General features: G+C 42.6%; 5 protein-coding genes across 5 annotated transcripts; 3 read left to right on the forward strand and 2 right to left on the reverse strand.

Moving 5' to 3' along the window:
• Positions 1-91: 91 nt before the first annotated feature.
• Positions 92-7,785, forward strand: LOC141814635 (protein transport protein SEC23 D-like). The gene is made up of 14 exons (XM_074702573.1): positions 92-460; positions 538-603; positions 2,274-2,327; positions 2,426-2,598; positions 2,682-2,868; positions 3,024-3,169; positions 3,240-3,394; positions 3,530-3,611; positions 3,698-3,813; positions 4,498-4,593; positions 5,559-5,682; positions 6,219-6,493; positions 7,022-7,236; positions 7,349-7,785. The coding sequence occupies exons 1-14, from the start codon at positions 133-135 to the stop codon at positions 7,558-7,560; spliced, it is 2,229 nt and encodes a 742-aa protein (XP_074558674.1). The 5' UTR covers positions 92-132; the 3' UTR covers positions 7,561-7,785.
• An 803-nt stretch (positions 7,786-8,588) lies between these two features.
• Positions 8,589-9,950, forward strand: LOC141814335 (uncharacterized). Its single transcript, XM_074702277.1, has 3 exons — positions 8,589-9,171; positions 9,247-9,401; positions 9,603-9,950. Exons 1-3 carry the CDS (start codon positions 8,589-8,591, stop codon positions 9,942-9,944), a joined length of 1,080 nt encoding a protein of 359 aa, XP_074558378.1. The 3' UTR covers positions 9,945-9,950.
• Positions 9,951-10,016: 66 nt separating this feature from the next.
• LOC141814334 (uncharacterized) lies at positions 10,017-12,616 on the reverse strand. Its single transcript, XM_074702276.1, has 3 exons — positions 11,799-12,616; positions 10,739-10,907; positions 10,017-10,656 (listed from the first exon to the last, which is right to left on the reverse strand). The coding sequence occupies exons 1-3, from the start codon at positions 12,522-12,524 to the stop codon at positions 10,205-10,207; spliced, it is 1,347 nt and encodes a 448-aa protein (XP_074558377.1). The 5' UTR covers positions 12,525-12,616; the 3' UTR covers positions 10,017-10,204.
• A 1,466-nt stretch (positions 12,617-14,082) lies between these two features.
• LOC141814336 (casparian strip membrane protein 2-like) lies at positions 14,083-15,141 on the forward strand. The gene is made up of 3 exons (XM_074702278.1): positions 14,083-14,565; positions 14,664-14,787; positions 14,869-15,141. Exons 1-3 carry the CDS (start codon positions 14,246-14,248, stop codon positions 15,082-15,084), a joined length of 660 nt encoding a protein of 219 aa, XP_074558379.1. The 5' UTR covers positions 14,083-14,245; the 3' UTR covers positions 15,085-15,141.
• A 100-nt stretch (positions 15,142-15,241) lies between these two features.
• Positions 15,242-16,403, reverse strand: LOC141814449 (momilactone A synthase-like). Its single transcript, XM_074702409.1, has 2 exons — positions 16,318-16,403; positions 15,242-16,177 (listed from the first exon to the last, which is right to left on the reverse strand). Exons 1-2 carry the CDS (start codon positions 16,401-16,403, stop codon positions 15,415-15,417), a joined length of 849 nt encoding a protein of 282 aa, XP_074558510.1. The 3' UTR covers positions 15,242-15,414.
• Between the last annotated feature and the right edge of the window lie 203 nt (positions 16,404-16,606).

A 16,606-nucleotide genomic window follows, 5' to 3' on the forward strand; every position in this document is an offset into this window, starting at 1 on the left:
GAAACTTCAATTGGTTAATTTGAAAAATTGAATATATATATATATTAATGTGGGGTTTATTTGGCACTTCAATTGATCGCGCTTAGAGACTGGTGAAAAATTTAGTCAATTTCCATCGCATCGGCGGCGGCCATGGCGGTGCGGGCGACCGTATCTCGCTTCCCGTTGGATGCCAACACCCTCGAAGCCTCCGGCCTCCCCTGGGGCGTCACTGTCACGCCCTTCGCCCCCTTCGACGAGCGGGGCGCCACCCCTCTCTACGGATCCGGCGGCCACCTGCTTCCCCGTTGCGACAACTGCTGGGGCTACCTCAGCACCCACTGCGAGATCGAGCGATGGGGCTGGACCTGCGCCCTCTGCGGATCTTTCGTCGGCCTCGACTCTGCCACCCTCGACCGTTACGCCCGACCCCAGGATTGCCCCGAGCTGTCGTCTTCCTTCATCGACCTCGACCTCCCAGGTGATCTCTTCGTCGACTTCGTGATGCCGTTGAGGTTTATGGGACCGATCTGATCGAGTAATGGGTTTTACTTGCAGTGGAGGGATCCGGTGACGGGGAGATGCAGGCTCGACCTGTCTATGTCGCAGCGGTGGACTTATCTTGTAAGATCTAGAATTTGCACCTTCTGTTTCTGTATTATTTCTTGTTCTTTTCGCTTCTTCTAGGTTTCTTATATTTTTAATTCACTAGTCCGCTTATTTTGATGTTGCGTATGCGCTCTCTAGTGCAATTTAGGTATTCTATGGCTAGATGTGACTAGTAGAATTAGAGGTGGTCAATCGTGCATTAGTATCGGATAAACAAAGGGTAAAATAGATTAATATAACACAGATGAGAAATCATTGTTATGGATGCTCTCTGCCCGTCGATGTGAAGTTGCCAGTCATTCTAGAAGGATATATGCTTCACACCTACTACGACATGGAATTAGAGTTTCAACTTGCACCTTGGTCTAATGTTCAAGTGTGAGCATCCAAGGGATGGTTAAGCCCCAGACTATACCTCTGAGCTTGATTGCCAAGGGTGAGCATCCTGAGTGTGCTAAGAAAATCAACCCAGTGACTACTGGTGTTGGGACGGAATGCATTCTATCCTGCTCAACAATTTAATGGATGCATAACGATTCCTAGTAAGATGATGTGAAACTGGTTACTATTATGTGAAAATTGTTATTTCAAAATAAAACGGAAATATTTAAAGATGACCAACATTTTTTATAGTAAAATATAAGTAATTTGTTTCAAGGTGAGTGCGGGTGTATTTGTATTTACTAGGATAGTAGAAGGTGGATAGATGGAAAAACTTAGGCCATTAGCTGCTGTCCAACGATTGAGGAAAATGCACGATGAATGGGCTGGCACACCAGTCAGGATCTCTACCATGATCCACCAAATCAGGGTGCAATGGAGAATCATAATAAAAAGGTGAAAAGGCTAGGGCATGATTAAAAGGGCACTATCAGTTGTAATTTAAAATGGTAATGGGTTGACAGATCTAGCATAATGCAGCCCTTAAAATGCACAGTGAATGATTATTGTGCAACTTATCCAAGCTGGCACCTTGTCGGGTAGACACCACACCATCCCTTTAATAACAATGGGATAGACTCTGGATGGATGCTATTTTTTAATATGAAACACTAACGCTGTGCTAGATTTGATAATTTTTAAAGACTGCTAAATTTGAGAAACTCTAAACGTTGTGCTATATTTATGTATCAACTCGAAAGAGAAATGTCTAGCATTTCTAACTTCATGGTGAATTTTACATATCACTCTTCATCTATGTTACTTGGACTTGAGTATAATATCCGGCATGAGTGTGGATCCAAATGTTTGACATGACTAATCCTAAGTTTTTTTACACATGATCAATAAAAATATTAAATGTCAACTTGGAGTGTTGGTGTCCGAGTGTCAATATCTGACACAGATATGGAGAATGTAGATGATCCAAGCATCAAAATTCTTCATAGTTGTTGCCTATCTGTGAACTCATAATTAAATTTCCATCTTGCAGTTGGCTTATTGGTTGCTTCCTGCAACTATTTCATCTTTTTTTTTGGAGGTAATTTTGCTCTAGTAGGACTTTTCTCTGTGTGCATCTGTCCAGGGCTTCTAAGATTGGAACAATGATTAGTGATTTAGTGATGTCATTCATTTGTTCATCCAATTATTTTCCTTTCATTAAGCTTTTATTGGTATTTCTTGGGTACTTTTGAGCCCATGCTCTAAGAATGTTTCTCCTTTGATACTCCTGAATTTCATTGAAGCTTCTGAAGAGTTTCTAGAACTTGTCAAAAGTGCTCTCCTAGCCGCTCTTGAAGGTAATGGTTCCTTGGAAATAAGGAAATTTCTTAGTACTTTGCTGCATCTTGTCTGTTCTGACATGATCTCCTTTTTCTTTTACTCCTTGTTTTTACAGCTTTGGTACCAGGATCATTATTTGGCCTGGTTACATTCAGCCACAAGATTGGTCTATATGATGTTCAAGGTCCAATAGCAGTCGTTAAAAACATTTTTATTCCTCCTGATTCGGAGGATAGACTGCCTGTTGATCTCAAAGATGTCATGCCACTGCTTTCATTTCTAGCTCCTGTATGGTAACCTTTTGACAATAACTCATTTGCTGGCTTGGTTTATGCATCCCATAATCCGATGCTTCTTTTTTATGTAAGTAGGTAGAAATGTACAAAGATCGAATTGCTGCAGCTCTTGAGACACTAAACCCTACAACTTCATGGGAGAGAACAACTGCTGCAGGGCAAGGGAATGATGGTGTGTTGCTAGGTGGCCGTGGGTTTGGGGTAGCCATGACAGCTCTCATTGATTACCTGAGTTCAGAATATGGGAGTACATTTGCGCTGGGTATGTATAACTGTAGAAGAATTCTGAGTTATCTTAATTTTTCCTATTTTCTGCTGAATTAATTTCTTTCTATGGAAAACATTTTCTTCTATATTTCTCTTTGTTAGCAGCTGTATCTTATCTGTTATGTTTTGCTATGTTTATCTTTCTAATAGCTAGGGTATTTGCATTCATGTCTGGTCCTCCTGACTATGGTGCTGGAGAGTTAGATACAAGACGTTATGGGGAACAGTATGCTAGCAAGAGGGAAGATGCTGACCTTGCTTTGCTTCCTGAGCAGACATCATTCTACAAAGATCTGGTAATGTAATCTAGATGAACAACTTCTTCATAATGAATTTTTGAAATGTAAATGCTGACCCTTATCACAGGCTGCTGTTGCTGTTCAAGCAGGTGTTTGTGTGGACATTTTTGCTATCACTGATGAATACACAGATTTGGCTTCTCTCAAGTATCTTAGTATTGAAAGTGGTGGCTCATTATTTCTTTATTCTAACATGGATGATTCCACTCTTCCACAAGACATGTGAGTTTAGAGATAAATATCAAACTATCCAACTGAGTATATGGATTACTGTTAGTTTTAAAAATAAATTCTCTGACCAATTTGTGTCTCTCCTTGGGCAAGATTTGTTGACTCTTAACCTTAATACTTCAACAGGTATCGGATGTTGAGTCGCCCTTATGCATTTGGTTGTATATTAAGATTGCGGACATCTTCTGACTTCAAACTTGGATACTCTGTATGTAACTTAATTTTACATGTGCTTCTTGTTGATGTTTCATTATTGTCTTCTAAACTTTTCCTTATTATTTTTATTTCTTGCAGTATGGACATTTTTTTCCAGATCCACAATATGAAAATGTTCAACATATCATCTGCTGTGATTCTTTTGCCACATATGCATATGACTTTGAGTTTGAAAATTCCAGTGGGTTCTTCAGGTAAAGTATTCTTTGTAGAAGGCATGTTATCATTGGTTCAATAAGCCTATCTAGATATCTTGTAATTATGCTGTAAAATTAAATGTTGCATAACAGAGTTGAGTTAAGGGTTGAGGTGGATATGGAGAGTTCGTATTTGAGAAAAAATAAGGCCATTAAAATTATGATAAATTGGTTAGCTGATGTGGATATATTGAAAGATACCATAGATCCAAGTTAGATAAGTTGAAGGAACTAGAAGAAAAGGGAGACAAGAAATCTTGCTAAATATAGTTCAATGAATATAAATAATTTAGGCAGTTACCTACTTCATATGGCTTACATCTTCTCCTATGGATATAGGTTTCCTTCCAGTTCTACAGAGCTCGGTTCTTTAAATTTCACAGAGCTTAATATGAGAAGTGCATTTGGTGAAACATTGTTTATCTCACAACTTGGTGATTTAGGTTGAAATGGGAAAAAAATGAACAGAAGAATTAGGACAAGTTGGATGTGTTTTTGAATAACCATAACATGAAATTGGGGTCATAGTTTCTAGTGTTGCTATTGAGAAAATTAGAATGAAAATCTTCACAAAATTTTATTGTAAAAAAGTTTTACATCTATGATTGTGTCAGTTATCTACTAAGAATTGAGTATCTCAAGTGGTTAGCATAAAGTAATACTATGAGTGCTACTTTGCAGGAATACAGAACCTCCAGTTCTCCAACTCGCATTTCAATATAGTATCATTGTTCCTCGTGAGGATACTGGCACGTCTGAGTTGAATTCTATTAGCAGGTATGTGTGTATGCATCTTTTATTATATTAAATTTAGATTCTTGAGATGTACACAATTCAGGAGTTGGACATCTATTTTATTGCTTAAAATGTGATGGTCAAGTCATTTTCCATAAGTAGCGTTCCTAATTTCTCTATGTAATACATACTAAATTGTCAGAGACTTGGAATACATATGTCTATTACAACAATACCACCACCAATAACAACCAAATCTTATCCTATTAGGTGGGATCGACTATATGAATTTTTTTACATCATTGGGCTCTATTTCTACTGTATCATCATCTATATTTAAATAAATTTTATCCTATTTTATCATTACCGACTAAGTCTCTTTTGGTCTTAATTCTTCCTCGTTTAATGTGTATATTTATTATAGTTTCACATTGCCTGATTGGAACATTTATTGGTTATCTAAGTACATATATCTTAAATATGTCTCTCGGAATTTTCTCTCAATAGGTTATAGGTGCAATATCGACTTTCTTTTTAATGTTCTCATTTCTTATAATATTCATCCTCGTATGTCCGCACATCTTCTGCTTGTATGCTCGAATCGTAGTCTAACATTTAGTTCCATATAATTTAGAAGATCTAACTCTTATTTTGTAGAATTTCTCTTTAAATTTTAGAGGTATTTTACGATCACAAAGAACACTTAACGCTCTCCTCCATTTCAACTATCTCACTTGTATTCCATGTAAAACATCTCTTTTAATCCCTTTATTATTTGTTCAAAAATTTTAATGTTCAATATGATCCAGTATATATTTATTTTGTCTATTAAGTACAATGGATAATTTTGGAGGACCATAATTTTCTTGGAGCATTTTAGTTGCTCATTGGAATAGTGGAGTGTGTTTTATGTTCTCTATTCTAATATTGTGTAATCATAGGCTGTTGTTTCTTACTTATCTCCGTCGCTATGCTTGAGTAATTTAATCATTTGTGTTTATATATAGCTCAAAATTTTGTGTCAAGAGACGACTACGGATAAGGACGTTGCAATATAGTTTTGCTTCCAACATAAATGAACTTTATGACTCTGTTGATCCAGAAGCTACACTGTCCATCCTTGTTCACAAGGTAATATTTGTGACAAGTACATTTGCTTATGAAACTTCCTGTCAAAGCATTTAGTTCTACATGTCAATTGAGATTTTCCCAGTCTCTTCACATTGTTGGAGGAGAATAATGATGACAAATTTTCTCACAAGTTTGATTTTGCTACCTCTGCACTTTCATGCAAGATTGTGTGATTGCTATTTGGCATCTCTGTTTTTTATCCAAATAGAAGCTAAAGTTCCTTATGTTTAAGTTTGTCCAACATTCAGTTCTTGGTGTAACAAATCTGAGTTTAAACTTTGCAAATATTTATTATAAAAATAAGTCAGTTCAATTAGCCCTGCTCAAACTGCTTTTAAGGATTGCATTGGATTGAATTTGGTGGTGGTTCCTTGTCAAGCCAGTTCAGCTTGGTCCTATTTTCTGTCAATTGTTTTCCTTAATACATGAAATATAGCTTCATTGTTTACCTGTAATTGATATCTATTTCTGTATATATATTTGAAAAAAAAAACATGCTGTAATATCATAGTTCTTCCACATTCACTGTCTTTCAGGTAATTTTAGCTTCCTTAAAGGAAGGGGTCACAGAAGGCAGGTTGTTGCTCCATGATTGGCTGGTCATTCTTACTGCTCAATACAATGATGCACATGGACTTGTACAAAGCGGCACTGTGAATGCAACTTCACGTGTTGATGTTGCTTTCTCACAATGTCCACAGTTGCAGTCCATGCCTAGGCTAATCTTCGCCTTGTTGAGGAACCCTCTTCTAGGCTTACATGAGGAAGGCATTCACCCAGATTATCGGATATACTTGCAATGCCTTTTTAGGTAAGTTTTTTAATTGGCCCAAAATGACACTTTTGCACATACAGTGGTTAAATTTTGCATTCAAACACCTGACAAATGCCAAACTTCTCAATGCCCGTGGTTTGCTTTTCATGGTAAATCTCTTGAAGTTGCAGTTTAAAACTAACCATAACGACCAAAGACATTATTGAGTAGCTTTCTAAATGGAAATCATTTGATGTTTAATATTTTAAAATATGATGCATTATGATATTTTCACCCATAAAAGCTCCAAATATTCTTATTTTGATTTTTCTATTTTTTATCTGGTCTTATTGAGTGCTATTTATCTTTGTCAACTGCACTCTGCTATGTGAGGTAAAATACCATTGAAATCCTAAAACATGCTTATTCGAAGGTCTAAAAATCAATCTACGTAATGTTTTTTTTTTAAAAAAAAACTGTGAGATAAATGCTAGTATCTTTAAAAATCTAGTTTGGTGTATCTTGCCCACTTGCCTGCCATTAGTTCACTCATGTTTCTTACTGTGATTCAATTGTTTCCTGCAGTGCACTAGAGCCAGCTTCCCTTCAGCTAGCTGTATATCCACTGCTTGCTTCCTACACCACACCAGACAAACAAGCATATCCTCGCCATTCGTTAAGCCGTGCCGCTCTCCTCACAAGTGGAAGTCCAATCTTTCTCTTGGATGCCTTCACTAATTTAATTGTGTACTACACACCCTCAGCGGATCTTTCAATTCCATTTCCTCCTCCACATGATTGTAAGTTATCTGCTGCCCCTTTGCACTTTGTTGCATGATACTGGAAGCTCAGTTTCTGTCATTTCGTGGTGTTAGTGGCCACAGAAAGTGCCTGAAATGTTTCTTGTTCTAGGTCTTCTGAGAACAACCATCAACAAATTGAAGCAGAAAAGGTGCATCACACCAAAACTTACATTTATACGTGGGGGGCAGGATGATGCCTCAGCATTCGAGAGGTATCTCATCGAAGAGCAAAATATCAATGGAAATGGTTTCTCCAGCCTCATGGGGTTTGTTTCTTTTCTGGAGGAGATCTCTCACGGAGTGGTAGAATACCTAAAGTAGCAAAGAGATTCACTTATTCAGTTCGTACCCTCGAAAAATAATTTTCCGACATTGTATCGGCCAAGGTTATTAAACTACAATGTTAAGAGAATGACCTTGTTTATGAGTTTTAGATCAGAGCAGCATATCAATGCTAGCCAGAGCTCGTGTTATACATAGAATCGCCAACTGATTTTGTATGCTTATCTAGGAATTAGCAAAAGTTGCTTCTGTTTTTCAAAGTTATTATATTCGAGTAATAACACAACCAAAGCTATTATAAACTACTAATACAATTAAAAACACATAATAAACTTATTAAATAATATAAATATTATTACAAAACAACAATTTAAACATGTACCTAACTTCCCAAACTTTATTGACGTTGAAAGAGCACCGGTAGTTGAATTTACGTGTTCTTTGAGCTAAATGTTTGGTGGTCTAAAAGTTTAACAGATTTTGTACGTTGTTTTTGCATCTACTTCGATTCTTTTATCTTGTGGCAAGCTCTTTGGCCGGGACGAAAAAAAACAAGTCAATATAATTATTTGTTATACTTTATATTCCTTAGGCAGAGATCGACTTAGTAACACCAACTAAAAGCAATCTGACAACTCCGAGTAATGATCGCTGTTGAGAAAAAGTTTCGACACAGCGCAAACCTTTTTTCGATTTAATTGTTGCTACGAAATAGCAGGGAATTAAATTAGTTTTTGAATAAAATGGGTAGCTTTTAATTTATTTTTATTTTAATGTTTGATTTGTGAAAACATTTATGACGTAGTAGCCAACTCATCGGGCCCGAATGCCGGGAAAGGCAAAACCCCCGTGAACCCGCCATCGTGTACCGCATAAACATTAACCCTCCCGCTTAGAATGACAACGGCTCCAGGCTCCATCTCCTGCGTCTTCCCCGCCCTCCTCAAATCCCTCCCTCAACAGCTAACCCTACTAATTTGAACTAAAAGCCTCACGCTCATAACCTCGTTCTCCTCTTCGGTCTCTCTGTTTACTCTACTTTTTTTCTCCTCTCGATCCGATCGCAAATGGGCAACTGCGCTCCCAAGCCAAAGCCCCAATCCGGCCCCCGGCCGCCCAACCCCTCCACTGCCCCCGCCGCCGCCCCCGCCCCCGCCCCCGCCGTCCGTCTCTATGGATCTGAGTCCTGCCTTACCTCCTCACGCCTCCGCCTCGCCCTCCTCTACAAGTCTGTCCCCTACCAGTTCGTCCCTCGCGACAGCCCCCTCCTCGGCCGCCCCTTCCTCCAGTGCGGCCCCGACACCCTCGTCGGCGCGGACCACACGCTGTTCCGCGAGCTCGACTCCAGGTTCCCCTGCCCCCGGGTGGCCGCGGACGCGCTGGCGAAGATCGGGAAAAGTCGGTGGCCGACGCCGGCGGGGACGGAGGCCGACGAGGTGGCGCTCGTCACCGCGCTGCAGCATCGCAGCCTGGAGCGGCACGTGGAGGAGCTGGGCCGGTGGGCAGCGGAGATGGCCGGCGGCGGGCGTGGGCGCGGCGATTCGGCGCGGATGGGGCGGAGCTACGGGCTGGTGGTGGAGCTGGTGATGGAGCACGCGCAGATGGAGGAGCGCCTCCTCTTCCCGGCCCTCGAGGCCGCGGCCGATCAAGGTACGAGTTGATAGATCAGGAAGCGTCTATTCCGATCTTGATGGCGATTAAGCACGCGATCACCGTCGATGGCAGCGGTGTGCAAGGTTGCGAACGAGGAGCACGCGAGGGATCTGCCCCTGATTAACGGGATCAAGGAGGACATCAAATCGACTGTGGTGATGGAGGCTGGTACCCCATTCCATCAGGAGGCGTTGCTAAACTTGTCTTCCCGATTCAAGACCTTGGAGGTTGGTCTACGCTTTCGAAATCGCTTCCTCTCATCCCAATGTTGCATGATTATATTGCTTTCTTGCCAGTCAAGAGTTTGATTCAATCGATCGAATTTGATCAGTTTAGCTACGAATTCCTGGTTCCACAAGTAACTGCAACAGATCATTCTTGAATTCCATTTTCTGGTTCAGTAACCATGATCATTCGAATTTTGCTAGGAGCATTTCAAGGAACACTTTCAGGAGGAAGAGAAGAAGCTGTTTCCATTGTTGGAGATGACAATAAAGAGCCAAATGTCGTTGAAAGCTCAAATGGAAGAGGAAGAGAATGCCCCATTGTCCTCCCTCTCGTGGACGGAGCAACTAATGTCGACAATGGAAACCACCCACTCTCCTCGCCTCTTCCCATTTCTCATGGCGGGGCTTCGCCCCGAAGAGGCCATGCAGTACCTGGCTCTCGTGTGCAGGCACAAGCAGGACCAGCACCAGCTGGTCTCCATGCTCCGATCTCTAATTGCTTACCTTGAAACCAAAGACATGCCCCCACTCAAATGCCTGTAATCATTGTCCTGAACACATGCAGTTCGCTTTCCTGTTCAATGAGTACACAGATATAAAGTGTCTCCGTTAAGCTAAGAAAAGAAGTCTACATGTTCTTCCAAACTTTCTTGAGCTCCAATCTGATACGAAATCACAATAAATGGGTTACAGTCTCCTTATTGCCAGAGGTAATACTGCAGTAGAGAAGTTTTAGGATCTCATTACAACAAATACAATCGAAAACAACACGAGCATTCATTCCATCAGCTCTTCCCGGTCTCCTACTCTTCTTCGTTTCCTAAAAGAATCCTCTTTATGTGATCGATGAGCTCTCCGATCTGCTTCCTCGAGTGCAGAGGGGCAGGGTACACGATGGCGCAGTCCAGCTTGCCATCTCTAATGGTATCGAAAACGGCGAGCGAAGGCCCTATTCCGTGGACAGAAGAACAGCCAATGTAGTCTTCCACACCGAGCTCCTTCGGCAGCTCCGACGACTCGTGTATCGCTGACTCCTCGAACACGGTGACGAGGGCGGTCCTCTGGGACGCCGAGGGAGTCAGTTGGGGGTTGTCGATGGCTCTCAAGAACAGGAAGTTGAGATCGTTGATGTCCTTCAGATGCTTCTTGTTGGTCACCGCCGTGTGGTAGGACTCATGGCACCTCTTGACGAGCTCCCAGAAGTTCTCTGCTCCCTGAATGTTGTGCGTGTTGATGACCGCGGACTGGAAGTTGCCTGCAAGATTCCATGGCATTTCAGTTCAATAGTTCAGTTCAGTTCGATTCGATTTCTTGTGGGTGGGTTATGAAATGCTCACCCATGTTCTGTCCGTTTAGAGGAGGATCGAGATTCTTGCGGCAATCAATGAGGGTGACGAGCGAGTAAGTCTCGTACTGGTGGCTCTCCAGTTGCTTGGATGAACGCGCAGCCATCATTGCTGCAGCTCCGATTGCTCCGCAAAGCTTCACACCTCTTTCCTCGCATTCCTGCAATCCAAAACCACTCCAACATTCAGTGCCTTTCTTTTTTATTTTTTTTAATAATAAAAAGCCTAAAGTCAAAGGGGGTTAATTTCTTCAATATATTAAATTTTATTTGTAAAAAAAAAAACTTATTAATTTCTTCAATATATCTCAGCGTACATCATTCAAGCGTTGTCAAAATATATTTAAAAAATGGATATTAATATATATATTTGAACACTAAGATGCCTGGTCAACTACGCTGTTGTGTCATAATTCATTAAATTATTTTCCCCCAATATTTAAATAGATATTTTAAATCTATAAATTATTTAAGTTAATAATAAAAAAATAATATACTACATGAAAACTCAATATAAAAATGCAACATGATACACTATATTACATAGATGTGAGACCTAGATTTATAGTATATTATGTTACGTTTTCATGTATCATTTCTCTAATAAAAAAAAATTCCTACTTTTATTAGCGTTACAATGATACTTCATTTTATAAAAATATTATAGGTGCTTCCTATTCTATTTTTCATCTTTAAAATATTTATTCAGTGTTATTATAATAATTTTGATCAAGGCTAAAAACAATTTTAGTTAAGTCCTTCTACAAACAATTTTAATTAAATTAAAAAAGAATAATTTAATATACTAGTCTTTAAAAAAATAGAAAAATACATCCTTTTAATATTTTTTAAAGATAATAAAAATAAGGACGTGTTTTTTATATTTTTGCCCAATTATTTAGATCAAGTTAATTTAATTTCTTGATTTTTTTAAATTAGATTATTCTTACGCCTATTAACATATAAATATTTTTTTGGATTATATTCATATATTATATGTCTATTTTTGAGAGTATATGAAAAAAATTAAAAACGAAAAAAAAAACACTAACCGAGAGAAGCTTCTGAGTTTCGTCGCGGGTGAGTACCAACCTCGCCACCTCCGACCGCCGTTCCGTCACCGTGTCCTCGAACGGTAGGGGCGACGTCCTCAGGCCGTTGATGCCGTAGCCGATCATGTCCTTCCCCCGCGCCCAGAACGGTTTGTATGTGTCCGCCTTCGGGATCAAGTCCTCTAACGCCGCGTGAAACGGCTCCTCCTTCGTCCCCTTCTCGCCGCCGGCCAGGAGCTGCACCAGCTCCTTCAGCACCGCCCCCACCGACGCCCGGTCGCAGGCCGAAGAGTGCATCCTCAGCGCCACGGCGGAACGCCCCTCATCCGGCACGCCCTCGTAGATGGTCGCGTACAGGATGGGGTCGACCGGGCCCTGCTCGGCCCAGGCGTTCAGGTTGAGCTCGCGCTCCAGGAGGGCGTGGAAGGAGGATACCTGCCCCGGCTCAGCGGGGAGGACGTCGGAGGCGGCGAGGACGCGGACGGTGGCGGAGGGGGCGGAGCCCACGGTTAAGGTGGGTTGGCCGGGGGTCGGGGCGGAGAGGAAGGCTCGGAGGATGGGGTGGGTGGACTGGAGGCTGCGGACGGCGGACTCGAGGAGGGGGCGGGAGATGGGGCGGGTGGGGAGGAAGATGAGGACGCTGACGCCGGTGCCGCCCGGCATCGCGCGCCACCACCCGTTCTCGGTGCCGCCGAGGCCGCGGCTGGGGGCTGCGTCGGAGGCCATCGACGGTGGCGAACAAGGAAAGGTTTGATCTCGTAAGGGAAAGGGAAAAATCGCTAGGTGGTCGATTTCGATCCTTGTCTTCTCTGCAAGAGTTCCAGTGACCTCTCTCTTTTTATAGAAATCGATTTGGACAAAGATTATAGATGGAAGTGAACGAAAGGAGTTGACTATTGACCAATCACTTTCTTTGTTTTAATTTCAAGGCGTATCGCATTGACTAAATCATAATGACTCGTTTAACGTGTAGAATTTGGTTGGCGTTCGAAGAGGTACCGGGCCTTGTTGGGAGTTGAATTTCGACTTTTATTTCCATTTTTTTTGTTTATTATATTTAAGGCAATTATGCAAGTCAAAAGGAGGAGTTTTTATGCATAATATTACTAGTTTCTAGGAAGTTGAGGGATTCAAAAGGCCTTCATTTTTTTTTTAAATCTAGTTAATAATAAGATATTTAATTATTATGATCTGATTAATTTCAAAGATAATTAATTTTATTTTATATATATTTTTCATCGATTATTAAGATAACATTCTTAGGTCTATCATCCTATTGTAGAAAAATTTTCAACAATGCACCTCAATTGGGACTCGAATTTAGATGCTTAATTATCTATTGGAGGAACTGATTGCTACACCTAGCCTGAGGGATTAATTGAAGAATTGTCTTGTAGTATCAATCTATTATAGGACTTGAACAAATGAATGAAGTGCTAGTAAAAATTGAAAAGAATGATCCATCTTAACTAATTCAACTTGTTAACTATAAGATAGTGAAATGTGGATTGGTAGGTTGGTTAGTTTTAATTGGTCTAGTGACTTGGGTTGAGTAATCAAGTCGAACTTTATAATGGGTTAGGTCAAATGAGATTGAGCAAGGCTAAGTTAGTTGGTCTGGACTAATTGGTCCATGAGGATCAATGGGCCGGGCTAATCCACAAAAATAGACAAGGCTAGCTGGTTCATATGGTCCAGTTGAACATGCCGATTAAGTCGGTCAAGTGGGTGTCCATTTTGTAGGGCCGATTGATTTGGATAGGCTGGATGGTTTATTTGAGCACTAATTAAGTGGGTTAGGTTGGGTTTTAATTGAAATTATTGAATCCGTTCATTCACAAAAATAACATTTTAAAATCTAAAAATATCGTCTCACTGATAATTACAAACCACTAATCCATTTGTTGAAGAGAATATATTAATTGTGGGCATAATTGAGTTGGTTACGATGAAACAGAATTGCTGAGGGGCAAAGATCGAATCTCGATGAAACTGAAGTAATACCCTCCTCTGGCGTGGTCAACTGTAGCTTCCCAATTAATTTTCTCACAGATGATCGTGAGATCGATCACATGGAGTCGTTGGAAGGGTGAATTTTATTATTATTATTTCTGGCTGAAGTGAATGAATGAGAATATATTAAGAGAAAAAAGAGGAAAGAAGAGGGTGAAGAGAATATGTTAAGAATTAAACACAAACCAGTGCTACTGCATTATTGTACCAAATACAACATGAGAACGAGGGGAGTTGACAGAACCTGCTCAATTCCTGCTCCACGGGCCGAGCTTCTCCACTGCCGCCGTGCATGGCAATTGCCGACCTTTCTCCTGCTAATTCAGATGTCTCTATATATTTGCTCGATCAGCTTAATTTGTGTTCTCAAGCAGCAACTGATTCAGAATTAATACCACAGCCCAATCCAGCTCCCACCTCGATCATATCCCACGATGAGCACCAACGGTGAAGCCGTCGTCATCCCCGTCGAGGATCGGACCACCGACGCCAGGGCCAAAGATCCCGTGGCCGCTGCACCGCCACCGGCGCCAGCGCCAGGGCCGCGCAGCTTCCCCTTCCTTCTGAGGAAGACCGCCAAGGGCGTCGGCGGGTGCAAGCGAGTCTTGGCTTTCCTCGACTTCGTGCTGCGGCTTTGCGGCATTGCCGCCACCCTCGTGGCCGCCGTCACCATGGGCACCACCAACGAGACGCTGCCTTTCTTCACCCAGTTGTTCCAGTTCCGCGCTAACTTTACCGACCTTCCCGCGCTATTGTCAGTCATGAATCGATCTTAATTAATTACAAAAAGGAGCTAGGGAAGTAGTTAAACAATTAAGAACAAGATCGATCTTAATTGTGATCTGGTTGCAGGTTCTTTGTGATAGCGAATGGAATCGCCGCGGGCTACCTCGTGCTCTCCCTTCCCTTCTCGATCGCCGGCATCGTTCGCCCACAGGCCACTTGCCCAAGGCTCCTCCTCTTTATCTTGGATTTAGTATGCATGCCTCAAATATCCCTTTTTCATGTTTAATTTAAAAGGAATATATAATTAATTAATCGCAAATGGCGGATGCAGGTAATGGTTGCTTTCACTTCGTCGGCGGCGTCGGCGGCGGCGGCGATCGTGTACTTGGCACACAACGGAAGCTCGGAGGCCAACTGGGTCGCCATCTGCCTTCAGTTCGACGGCTTCTGCCAGCGCATCAGCGGGGCCGTCGTCGCCGCCTTCATCGCCGTCGTCTTCTTCATGGCGCTGCTCCTCATCTCCGGTCTCCTACTGCGAAAGCGCTAATCAATTGCCTTCGATCGCCTTCCTGCTAAGTTAATTTCGAGGTCATGTCATGCTTCATCGTCGTGTAGTGTGTGCAGCTCTGCTTGTGATGTTCAAACTATATCTATCACTCGATCGGTTAATGTTGCTCTGCTTTATGTCTACTTGTGCGTGCGGATTGAAAGGTTGATCCAGTGAAAGAAAATCTTTTACCTTGTGCGTTTGCATAATTGATTATTTTATCTTATTGATGATAATTTAAGTTGATTGTGACAATTATTCAACGCGAGCTTGCTGTTGCAGTCGGAGTGCGATCGACGTGAAGTCTGTCGATGGGTACGTCGGTTCCATCTACGGCAATTCCTTGACGACGGTGTAGCCTCCGTCCAACAGCAGATTGACGCCGCTCACGTACCTGGACTCGTCGCCGGCGAGGTACGCCACCGCCTCCGCCACGTCCTCCGCTCCCAGCCTCACCCCTTTCAGGTTGGCCGACCTCTCAAACATAGCCTCCAAGGCCTCCTTGTCTAAGGCAAACGCTGCCATCGTCAGCGGCGTCGCCACCCCGTACGGAGACACGCAGTTGACCCGAACCCCGTGCCTGCCCAGCTCGGCCGCCGCGCTCCTCATCAGCCCCACCACCGCGTGCTTCGAGCACGCGTATGCGTGCGGCACAATTCCCGCAACAGTCGACGCGGTGCTCCCCGTGATTACGATGCTCCCCCGCCTCGCCGGCGACATCACCCGCGCCGCGTGCTTGATGGCCAGGAACACCCCCGTCACGTTCACCGACATCAACCGCTGGAAGTCATCCACCTCGCAGTCGGGTAACGACTTCAACGCAAACGCGGTGCCGGCGTTGCTGAACATGACGTCGAGCTTCCCGTGCCGGGCGACGGCGTCATCGACGGCGCTCGCCAAGTCGGACTCCTTCGTGACGTCGCAGTGGACGTAGGAGGCGGTGTCCGGGCCGAGTGAGTCGCAGAGGGCGCGGCCTTTGTCGTCTTGGATGTCCGCCACGACTACTCGAGCGCCGCGGCGGGCGAACAGCTTGGCGGTGCACTCGCCGAAGCCGCTCGCCCCGCCGGTGATCAAGGCCACCTTCCCTTCGAGCCTGTTTATGCAACAAAAGCAAGATTGAAGCAGGATCTGAAGTGTCCAACAGTGCATTGAAAATGGAAGAATTTCTAAAGAAATCAAATGATCAGTCAGGATCAGTTGAAGAAAAATGAGGAATCAAATGCTTTGACAAACCTTTTTGCTACAGAGGTGAGAACGTTCTCAAAAAATGTAGAGTAGATATATAGATGTAAGTGAGGAGCTTGCCATACTGCTGTCATTTTGTCGCATTAATAGGGTGATAAGTTACCTATGATATCACAACAGATCAGAGAGGAGTTAATGAATAGGGCATCGCAACGATCAGTGCATCTTGCTACTGCCATCGTGCCTTTTTATGCAAACTGATGCCTGATAATTAGCCTCACTTTTTCTAACAGTCAAAATTTCCACTAGTTTGCTTTCCTATACCTGTTCAGCCGAC

Source organism: Curcuma longa, chromosome 21 (genome assembly GCF_044706935.1).
Source record: "Curcuma longa cultivar G26 ecotype Majalengka, Jawa Barat chromosome 21, ITB_CL_G26_1.1, whole genome shotgun sequence".
NCBI lineage: Eukaryota > Viridiplantae > Streptophyta > Magnoliopsida > Zingiberales > Zingiberaceae > Curcuma > Curcuma longa.